Source organism: Anastrepha obliqua, chromosome 3, assembly GCF_027943255.1.
Source record: "Anastrepha obliqua isolate idAnaObli1 chromosome 3, idAnaObli1_1.0, whole genome shotgun sequence".
Taxonomy (NCBI): domain Eukaryota; kingdom Metazoa; phylum Arthropoda; class Insecta; order Diptera; family Tephritidae; genus Anastrepha; species Anastrepha obliqua.
Window position 1 is genome coordinate 119796611 of NC_072894.1, and position 11815 is coordinate 119808425.

The window sequence follows — 11815 nt, forward strand, 5'->3', positions numbered from 1 at the left end:
ACATGAAATGGGTTTCAAAATCCATACAAATTGCATTACCGTGAACTATGTGTGAACTTTCGTATGTATGTATGTATCTCACGGCAAAGTAGTGTAGTATTTAATTCACGCTGTGAATACACAGCGCAAGATGGCAGTAACAATTTTTCACACCAATTTAAAATGCACGTGTCCTTTAAAATTGATCGAAAACTGACAGTTCGTTTGCGAGTGAAGTCCCTCAGTTCGAATACTCCGAAGACATTGCATTTTAAGCGAAACGTCTTCACAAAGAGTCTAAGTAAGTCTTCTTTATATTTTTTATGTCAATAGATATGTGTGCGAAGCTCATACCCTGCAAACCAACGTTCACCAGTTTTTCCAATTTTACCAACACATTCACTCAATTTTTCCAATAATACCCACACAATCACATTTAATTCTTTTGTCATTTTCGATGGGTTATACATATATTTATCTCATAATTTTCGTGCATACTTATTAAACTTAACTATAGTGAGTGCGAAAGTGACAGCAAAACACAAGTTGCAAATGTCAAATACAAAAATGAATCGCCTTTAATTCTGTGAAAATCTCCAAGCGAAAAGGTAAGTTGAACAATGTTTATTAAATTTTCCAATTTTATATATATTTAAACTAATAAAATGTATTTTTATTTTCAGAAAAAGAGGTGCATCAAAAGCAATTCAATTTCACAAATTGCATATACTTGTACATACAGAGAGTTGATGTCAACAAATCTTTTACAGCTTGTGGATGTGCCGGAGATGGAGTATTTCGCCAGTCAAAACACTGGGGAGGTGTGCGTGCGCGGTTCTTACGTATTCCACGGGTAGGTGTTGATCATTTAAGCAAATAATGGTTTCTTCCTGTGCGAACTTGATTTCTGTGACTAAAACTAACTTGGAGAAAATTAACAATTTCACAATCTTAAATCGAGTTATAAAGGCACTTGAATGATAATTTCTTTCTCTACCTTAGCGTCGCAGTTATTACAAAGTTCCCGAGAAAACTGCTGAGGCTGTTGACTCTGAAGGCTAGCACCACACGGGCGATGTGGGCACGTGGCTTCCAAATGGCATGATGCGCATAATCGATCGTCGCAAACACATTTTCAAGCTAAGCCAGGGCGAATATATTGTACCGGAGAAGATTGAGAATATTTACACTCTGAGCCAATATGTAAATCAGGTGTACGTTTACGGAGAGAGCCTTAAGGTAATTCCATTTTTTGACATAATTTCTAGCTTTTCATGTTCACGCCATATTTACATACAACCCTTAACGCCCATTTAGAGCTGCATCATAGCCGTCGTCGTGCCTGATGTGGATGTTCTCAAGCAGTGGGCGAACGACAATCGCGTCAAGGGCATCAGGAGCGATATGCTGAATTGGGGTAAGCAGAGCGGACTGAAATCCTTCGAACAGGTAAGTAGCCCAGTGCATATCTGCTTATACTAGTAACGTATGACGTGGTAATAATATCATAATTTAAAGTTAATAATTACAAATTTTGTATTAATATACCAGGTCAAGGATATACCGGGTGCTTCAAAAAAATGTATACACACTTTGAACTTCCATAGAAAATTTCTTTACCGGTCTACAAAGTTAAATTTCAGGAAAATAGAAAGCTGAAAGTCCAATGTAAATGAAACATAAATAACAAATGTTAATACTGTTCAAATTGGTGACCTGCAGCATCAATACATTTTTGCTTACCTCAACACCAACATGCAAAGCGAGGCGGCCACAATTGAAGAAAACAGTGCGAGAAACCCCGTAGAGGAGTAAGAAGTAAAATGCGAACAATTTTAAACTTTATGCGAAAATAGAAAAAACATGTAATTGCTATTTATTTAATTAGGCAGCAATTTAAATTTCTGTAAAATAGATATTTTAAATACCGGCATAAAAGCAAACTATTACCATTTTAGCCAAAACTATTCTTCAGGTACTAAATACAATTTTATTAGAAAAGAGTAATCAAATGTAAATATTTACTAATTTATGTACATAACAACTAAAACGTAAACTTTTCTTATAACTAAACTAATTAATGTATATAAATAACTAAAACTAAAATATTTCTAACACCAAACCTAATTTTATAATGTCAAATTACTTTAATTGATGTTCTTTTCTAACACCAAAACCTAATTTAAGAATGTAAATATTTTACTAATTTATGTACATTAAAACTAAAACGTAAACTTTTCTAAAAACTAAACTAATTCATGTATATAAATAACTAAAACTAATATTTGTCCAACACCAAACCTAATTTTATAATGTAAATATTAAAATAAATAACTAAAACTTAACGTAATTTTATAATGTAAATAGTAAATTAATATAAATAGCTGTACATAAATAGAACATACTAAAAAAATTATTATAATATAATATATATTGTATTAATTTTATTTAGAAACTAAAAATTCACTAAATAAATATTAAAATGATTCATTAAATAAATAATATTCAATAAATAACCATTTGTTTCAGTAATTTTGAAGGATTATTGTATATAGGATCCGTAAGTATTACCTACAAAATTACCCAGTTGAAGAGATTCTGTTAACTACATGTTAACAACGAAATTCACTTATTCATCAGATTCTGTTAGCTACATGTTAACAACGAAATTCACTAGTTTATGAAATTCTGTTAACTACATGTTCACAATAACATTCACCAGCCCAAAAGATTCTGTTCACTACATGTTAACAATAACATTCACCGGCCCAAAAGATTCTGTTCACTACATGTTAACAACGAAATTCACTAGTTCATGAAATTCTGTTCACTACATGTTAACAACAACATTCATGAGTTCAGAAGGTTTTGTTCACTACATGTTACCCACATCATTCACAACTTGAATGTCAATTAGAGCAGCACAGCAGTATTGAGAAATTTCTGTTAGTGCGAGCGAATAAAATCATCACACGTATAGACTGGAAGTAGGTAGAAAGTGCACGGCGTAGAATATAAAATTACTACAAAGCTCACAACTTCACAGGTGAACGATACCCACAAGTTAGCAGGGTAAATAGCAGGTAGTTGGTTTGCAGGGTAAATTTCACGTTACTTCTCATTTGACAGTCAATGTTGCTAGCCACATTTCAAGGCTAACCTAGATTTATAACAAAATCTCGGCAACGGTTTTTTTTTTGTGTATTTCGAAACGCTCTTCCTGATAGCCGATTTCGAAGGAGTTGTTTATGATGGATAATTTATCTAAAGTTCTCTATTGCTTGCCTAGATATGATCGTTTAAAACACGTAAACTTTTTTTTGGCGTTTCTGCGGGACTCTATTATCTTAGATACCATTGGGATTATTTAAGGGGTTAGGTGGGTTTGAAAATTTCAAAAAATCGATTTATTTTTTTTGTCTTATTAAATAGTAGAATATGTTTAAAATATTCTCCTAAAATTTCAAATTGATCCGAGTAAAATTTTACGAGATAGACACTTCAGAAGTTCCGCCCATCAGGCCATGTCAGTGCAGCGTTTCGTTTTTAAACACGTTTATCTCAAAACTCGATTTTTTAAGTCGGTGGACACGATTTCTCGAAAAGTTATGAAGCGATTTTGTTCAAATTTTGCACACGTCTTTGGAATAACATTATCTCGTGCTTGAACGAAGGAATTTTTTTTTTTCTATTCCAAGTAATTTTTCAAGGGCATGAAGGGTGCAAATTCTACTCAAAATAAGGGTTTTTTGTTTTCAACGCCGCCAACGCCGTCCAAGCACGAGTTTGAAACATCTACTAACAGAAAATTTTTTGTTTTTAATTTCAGATGAATCTGTCATGAGTTATCCTGACTACGCCGAGAGAACTTTTTTTTGAGGGGTCATAGGAGACGACGTGTCCACGCCTTAATTTTCAAAATTTTTCAATGAAAATTTCACAAACTACTTATAAAATATGTATCTTTTATGTGTTAAATTGATGGAATGAAATATTCTGTTGATTAAATAAAAAAAAATTCATAAAAATGTACCTATTTTGAGCTTTTGAAACCCACCTAACCCCTTAAAGCAGCAAAATAAACAGAGTGTATTTTAAAAACTATATTTTTTTTAATATTCATTACAATTGATACTCGAACTTGTTTAAAATGATATTTAAAGGCACACACAAATTTCCGGGTGTGCATGCAATATCACATTTCGTAAGGTTAACCTTTTTAGCTTTTAAAATACATAAAAATGTCTTATCAAAAGTAAAAATACCATACATAAAATACATATTGTAAGTAATATTGGCACATCACTGCTAGTTGCATGGTGAAAATCAACCGGAAATTTGCTTGCAAGTCTACATTTACCACAAATATAGCATAACTTTCGAGACAAGACACCGAATGAAAAGTATATTTTTTTTTTCTTTTTATACTCTTTAACTATGCATACCTAGTGATGTATCGACTATTGCACAAACGCACAATAATCGACTTTTTACTAATATACAAAAACTTTATTACTGCAGAAAAAGTCGCAAAGCCCGCTTAACAATTTGCGACTATAATGCCTCATAAGAGGAAATAGAACACAAGTTAATATGTAATTTTTTTTACATAGTCAGTGTTTTTAGTTATGACATTATTGTTGCAATCGAGCGATTTGTGTCTGCACAACCACTCTATTTCTATCATTTAACTACTTCGTGACCCCCTGCTGCGCTATGACTGATCCTTAATTACATTGGTATGTATTGTACATATTTAGTATACATGCATACATATTTATACATATAGTATATATGTTTGTACAAATTGCATACAAGTTTGTTGATATACTTGCATTTCAATTTGAGCAACTGTTGGCACCTGATTTCAAGCCTGCATTACATTTATTTACTTTTTTCGTTGGTTTTTTTTTGCAAGCAAACTTTTAGCACTGCAACACCTGCATTTTCATAAAAATATGCAAACAGCACATACACAAACACATATCATACCATATATTTCTAACATAACACACATTCATATTCCTTTGTAATATTAATGTAGGTACATATGTATGTATATATATGCATATGTATCTGGTAAACAGCTTTAATGCAATATAACGGGCAAAATTCTTTCTAGTACACGACTATGTTCGATGCAGTTCCACCCCGCTCTCTTTGTGCGTTGCGCACGTTGCGCGCAGCACCAGGAAAAAAGAGTATCATTGAGTGACTTTGTGTGTGTATGCATTGCGGGGTATAGCAACATTGGAAGTACGCTTCCAGTCTCAACGCCGACTCAACTCATAGCAACTAGCCAATGCTCAGCGTGCAAGGAGTGAAACAACAAGGAACAGGGCAAGGCAACTGCCCTTTTTCCAGCGGAAACAGTGTGTGAGACAAAATTCAATATGGCGAAGCGAGTTTTGAATTTTATATGATGATATGACAAAGTGTATGCGGTGGCGGTAGTTTCGATACTTTATGAAATGTATGTATGTATGTCCATATGTATGTACATACATACAAATATGTATTTATATATGTATGAATGCTGAATCCTGTATCTGCCTATCTAACCGTATGTGGGTTTTTCTATTTTTTAATGAGGATTTTTACTTCTACGTGCATATATGCATATGTATGTATGTATTTGAAAATTTCTGTGTATTCACACATATATGTATCTTTTCTTACCTCGTATTTGAGACCTGCCAGACGTAGCCAGGTTTCGACTTTTAGACAATATGGTGAAAGCGATGGCAGCAAAGGAGTGCGGGAAAATTGGTACAGATATATTATATCCTTCTCAAAGTTCGTTTTATGCACATTGAACTTTGGTGCTGGTTCGGCTTTACTGTTTGCTGCTGCTGCAGTAGTTGCATTGTCTCCATCTTTTTTTGTATCTTCACCGGCCGACGCCTTTGTGTCGTCGCCTTTCTCCTGTGCATTCGCTGCATCGGCACCATTGCTTTCAGCGTTGTTCTCCTTAGCAGCTACGGATTCTGTAGCTGTCGTTTCTGGCTTGGTCGCAGCCGCCGCCGCTTCTTCAGCAACCTTATTTTCGATGAGTGGTGCTTGACTTACCTCGGATGCCATTATTTATTTGTTTTCTTTTCTTTTATTTATTTAATTTTAGTTTATACTAAGTTTTCTTTTGTAAATTTTTAAAAATTTCCAAAAAAAAAAATTTTCACTACAAGAACTTCTTGATATTCCCAATTTTTATCTGGGATAAGGAATGGCTTTCCACTGCTAACGTTACAGCACTAAGTGTACACACAATGGAATAAACAAGTATATGTATACATATAGACAGCTAAAAATCCTTATGTACTACTTCACTTAAAGCCACAAAATGCAAAATCGGCACGACCACACACACCTTCCCCGACGAAATCACAAACAAAACTGAAAGAGAAAAGAGAAACAACTTCAATTAACCACTCTGATCGACTCGAACCAAACCAGTATAAATACACTGTGCACTGCGCTGTCTACTGTATAATGTCACTGTATAATGTGTACATACAGGGTTAACGGCTTCGTATTAAAAATTTTCCTACTTTTCCATAAGCTTTCCAGTGAAAATGGATACATAAAATGCAACCCAATTCAATGAGTGCCTTTTCATTTCCAATAGAAAAATTACTTTTAGGCAACCCTAAAATACTTCCAAAATACTCACAACTACAAAATGAGCTTAACTTAAAAATCCATAAGCCATTTAAATTTCTACATTGTAATTAAGTTATGATATACAAAAATGATGGAACACAAAATTGAGCCGTCCAAAGGGTCGTGACGTCAGTACAGAAAATAAAAAAAAAACAAAAAGAAGAGAAAGAATTAGCAAAAGTGAGGGGAAAGCCTCAAATATAGAATAAATCATTTGTTTATCTTCTGTAATGACGTAGCTCAATTATGAAATTCACCAAAACTAAAGTAGCGGTTCTCGGAAGTCGTGCTCCTTATGTGCTCTTACACATCGTGTGTGATATATAAATGGCGCGCATATGCTTTGTTGGGTTTTGGCCGAGCTCCTCCCATAAGCGTTTTGGATTTGTTCCGCAAATGGAACCATCACAATTTTATGTTGCCCTCGAATAACCGATGTTTATTATGAGAAGCATTCATTACAATAATACACTCGCAACCTTGTCATTGCATACCGAGGGTCGAGAGTTATTAATAAAAACCTTTTCTATCATTTCCTGTTTCTTGTCCAAAGTGGATTTGATATATATATATAACATAAATTAATATAAAAACAATTTTCAAATGTTTGATATATATTAAACTTTACCAATGTTTTAAAATCTTTTTCTTAGTATAGGATTATGTAGCTCCTTAATATTTAATAATATGGTTCTTTTCCAATTTATTGAGAAGTGCTTGGGATTATACATTTTTGACAGCTATGTGGTGAAAAGTTCTCGAGCGGCAGGGCTAGTGAAAATTTTGACAGCAATCATAGCCAAGAAGAAGACCAAAAAACGTATGTATACCCATAAATTAAAAGATAACCAAAGCGTTTGGATATTAGTCAAATGCGCAAAAAAGTGTTCACGTGTTTTTTGTTCTAATACTATTGTTAAAACATCTACCAAATGAGGATTTCAACTCCAGAAATATTGAAATCAGCAAAGGCAAATACTTTCTTTATATGTAATTGCTTAATTCGCTGCATCAAAGCAACTGTCAAAAATTTGAAGCGGAAAAAGTATCGAACACAAAATTGTCTCACCATAATAAAAAGAAATATGTACCGTAAAACTTTTCTACTAATTATAAGAGCACGACAACCCCATTTTAAAACTGGTGTTGCAGTTCAGCAGCAATGTTGGACTTCAGTATGTTTTAGCTAACCTAATGTCTACACGCTCATTTTTTAATTACTTTTTGCCTATTTTTCCCTTAGCACTTATATATCCTCTTTTGAACATTAGCAGGACACTTCCCTGAAATAAATAAGTAGCCCACCCATAACAAAACAGATGACCTGAATAACTGATTCGCTTCAGTCGAAAATACTATTGTTGTAATAGTTATGGCCAAGGTGGATTTATTAAGGTGACAGCATTCACCCAGCTGAATTTTTCGCCGTATGTATGGCTTACGTCAAAATGATATGCTTTGTTTGTATGTATTGGTATGTTTACATTTGATTACTGATTTTGACGTGATGCTTGTACCAAACGGAACAACAAATACATGTAGGGTTTTAATTATATGTGTTTGCTGTCACCTGTAATAAATTCGCCTTGGTTATGGCCCTAGGTAAAGTCAATAACAAAGTAATAGTATGTGTGTAACAGTAGTAAATAAATCTGGAAAGCTGGATGCAAATATGAGTATTGTGTGATAAAAACCAAGAAAACCAACAAGCATACGCCATTATTTTCGAACTAGTCAAAAGCCCTGCGACGGCATTAAACCATTATTATCAAACAATTTTACCAAAATGATTTACTAGATACAGGCACCTTTATTAAAATTTCACGATTTACAGAATGCAAAGATGAAACCAGTATCGAACCGCTAATTGGCTTTCACCGAATTTGAAGAAATCAGCTGATTTGCTGACGTAATAGAGAAGATGGGAGTGGTTTGTTTAGGTAAGCAAAAACCAAGGTGGATTTATTATAATAAATTCGCCTTTTCAAAAACTGATCACATAGGAAAGAATCAACGCAACCATTCGTTGCCGCCTGTACAATACCTGATTGGGGCGGCGCAAGAATAATTGTGATGGATGGTTCCATTATTGTTCAAACTCCATATGTAACTCCCGAATTATGGCAAAGAAAATATCCATAGTCAGGTGTGCATAATGTCGGGTAAAAAATAATAGGCGTATTGCAACTTTTCTATATTTCGTCAGCAGCAGGACGCTTCAGTTTTATATATTAGCTTTTTTTGCCTTTTTCTTGCCCAGATCTACACACTTGAAATGACAGCAAGAATGGAAAGCATTATTAACCTCGCCCCCATAAAACTCGCGTGTTCGTAGATACTGAAGCTGGGTTCATAAGGATATTGCAGACCTCTACAATCTCTTTAATAACGTTGTATTATGAGAAATGTGGAAGCACACAAAAATACGACTTTTCACGGGAGCTATAGAGGTGAGCACTTCAAAGAAAGGGCTTCAAATTTCCGGAAACCGCAACAGATCTGGAGTAGCTGGTAGCCACCCTTTTTCCCGAATTTAATTCCCCGACAAATTTTTTTCCAAATCCAATTTCCCGACAAAGGTTCTTTTCTTTGTTTAGACATTTTGGGGATTCTGCTGTTTCCGTGGCGCCGCAATCTGATGACGGATTCTTATATAACTCGACAAAAGAAAACGAAATGATAAAGTAAAATTTTTTGATATCTCGCTTAGTTTTCGAGATATTGAATAAAAAAGGTCTCAAAATGCCCTTTGGAACTTCACTATAATTTGCCACATTACACTATATATTTTTTAACACTTCACTAAAATTCACGAAATATACACTCACACGCGTGTTTTTACTTATTTTTATCCTTATGTTCGAATTATTTTTATTATTAAAATAAAATGCAAATGCATTTGTCCATACAGTCACTTTCCAATTTTAAACGCGAATAAGAAGAAGATTGGAATGACAACAGTATGGTGTTGCCGGATACCTGCAAATGAAACAAAAATATGAACAAAAATTAAGTATTTAAGTTTAGTGTTAGTGTTGGGGATGGGGCTTATTGTGCCTCTTTACTACATACACGCATATGACGTTTTAATTTTGGGTTCAATGGTTTTAATATGGAAAGGAGTTCTACGCAAAAATACTGTGGATTGCGTAGCCGGAGTTGGACTGATGAGGGTTATTTTATGGAAGCGCGGCCGAAGGTCGCCCATGTGAAAAGGAGTTCTACGCAAAAATACTGTGCTAATTAATTTAATTTTAATTACTTTATTATTTTTTGAGATACGCTTAATATCATTGTTTTTAAGTTTGAATGAGTTGTATGTTTTTATTTTCAAAATTATTTCTCAACTTAAAATTAGAGCAAAAAATACTGCAGTTTTACAATGAACCTTCTACTGAACATCTCTGCATACGAACTTCGTTTTTATTTCAGGTGTATGGCAACACCAACCTTTCGCTAAATTAGAGAACTTTAACATTAAATTACCTGAAAACTAAGCGAGATATCAAAAAATTTTACTTGTTCATTTCGTTTTTTTGTCGAGTTCTATAAGAATCCGCCATTAAATTGCGGCGCCACGGAAACAGCAGTATTGCCGACATTTTTATATAATATCATATCATTTATTGTTGTCATGGTAACAGTTTTGTTTATAAACTTGTAGTTTGACATTTCGAATCAAAATATTTCTTCAAAATGTTTGTTTTAATTCTAAAATATAGAGTCGTTAGATAAAATTGTCGGTAACAAATTAATTATTGACGGTTCGTATATTTAAAATGGAGAGAGAGAAATGGAAAACGTATTGGGACTGTAATCGATTGCGGAAAGGTGGATGCAGTGCAAAAGCTGTAACGGTCATGAATAGTGAGGATGTTATCATACTTAGAGGACCTGCACAATCGAAACACGACATACATCCACCGAATCGTGAAGATGGTACTATTTCATTTTGCGTAAAGTTTTCTAAATGTAAATAAAAATAATGTCATAGGAGAAACAGAGGTTATCGTTGACCGACTAAATCGAGTTGTTTCTTCTCACCCTGAGCATCCACCTGCACAAATAATTCGAGCAGGGCTTGCAGATGTTCCTGTAAGTGTTCTTACTCAATTATCAAATTGCAAACCACAGAAAATTATGGAAGATTTTGAGAAGGCCATCATAAATGCTTGTGCAGACATATATCCTGGAACTGATTATTCTGGTTGCTTCTATCACTTTTGCCAGTCTCTTTATCGGAAAATCCAAGCAGAAGGATTGCAGGAGCTATATAATAATCCTATCAACGGAGAAATAAAAGTTTGGAGTCACACGCTCATGGCTCTCGCATTTGTTCCCGAGGAGGATGTCGCATTAACTTTTTGTGGAATTTGTGGAGGATGAAATACCAGAAGAACTCCTTCCTATAGTCGACTACATCAAGGAATTTTACTTCATCGGACGACCTGGTAGCGGACGAAGAAGAGCTGTACTTCCCAGATATCCAGTTTCGACATGGAACCAGTATAAGTCTGCATGGGATGGGCACCACAAGACAAATAACGCAAGTGTGTCATCCTTCACTCGTTTTCATCTACTTGTGGGAAAGTATCATCCAGACTTATATTCAGCTTTATAAGAATTCCAAAAAGAATAGGCGGATGTTGAAATTATGATAGCTGAACTTAGTTTAAGGCGATTTGCCTCACCAAAAAAAAAACAAAAAAATGGATAGAAGTCCAAAATCGCTTGCGGTCCATTATTTTACAATATGAAAAATACAAAAATTCTGGCACTGTTTCCTTTTCCTTTTAATGGACTCCATTTTGATTCTACGATTTACATATATTAATAAAACTCCTTTTATTATTTATTGTTATTTTTTAACTGTCGGAACTTGCATTTTCGGGAAATTACATTCGGGAAAAATATCTGTCGGGATACAGGTTGTCGCGACACGAGTTGTGGGGAGTTGTCGGGAAATAATATAGGATTCGGGAAAACAGACGGGAATCATTCTTAAAACAAACTCCCATATATGTAGATTAATTACTGTTTTTAAAAAACGTTGACTTTGTAGCTACATGATTCCCGTCAAAGTCAACTTCTTTTAAAAGCAGTAATTAATCTATATAGGAGTTTGTTTTAAGAATTAAATTTAAATTAAACTAGCAAACCCGGCCCGCTTCGCTGG

At 34.2% G+C, this 11815-nt stretch overlaps 3 protein-coding genes across 4 annotated transcripts in view; 2 read left to right on the forward strand and 1 right to left on the reverse strand.

The window, feature by feature from the left end:
• The window catches only part of LOC129240737 (failed axon connections), a 34289-nt gene extending 27833 nt beyond the window's left edge, over positions 1 to 6456 (reverse strand). The window contains exon 1 of one of the 2 annotated variants that reach the window (XM_054876707.1): positions 5659 to 6456. In XM_054876707.1, coding sequence (XP_054732682.1) covers positions 5659 to 6060 — 402 coding nt within the window. In that variant the 5' untranslated portion in view covers positions 6061 to 6456. The remainder of the gene's footprint in view (positions 1 to 5658) is intronic. The other variant, XM_054876709.1, reaches the window with a different exon arrangement.
• On the forward strand, positions 544 to 2068 carry LOC129240738 (long-chain-fatty-acid--CoA ligase 1-like). Its single transcript, XM_054876710.1, has 5 exons — positions 544 to 587; positions 663 to 832; positions 982 to 1218; positions 1297 to 1428; positions 1531 to 2068. Exons 3-5 carry the CDS (start codon positions 1081 to 1083, stop codon positions 1636 to 1638), a joined length of 378 nt encoding a protein of 125 aa, XP_054732685.1. The 5' UTR covers positions 544 to 587; positions 663 to 832; positions 982 to 1080; the 3' UTR covers positions 1639 to 2068.
• Positions 6457 to 10331: 3875 nt separating the features above from the next.
• LOC129241637 (uncharacterized) lies at positions 10332 to 11460 on the forward strand. Its single transcript, XM_054878076.1, has 2 exons — positions 10332 to 10578; positions 10634 to 11460. Exons 1-2 carry the CDS (start codon positions 10419 to 10421, stop codon positions 11023 to 11025), a joined length of 552 nt encoding a protein of 183 aa, XP_054734051.1. The 5' UTR covers positions 10332 to 10418; the 3' UTR covers positions 11026 to 11460.
• Positions 11461 to 11815: the final 355 nt, after the last annotated feature.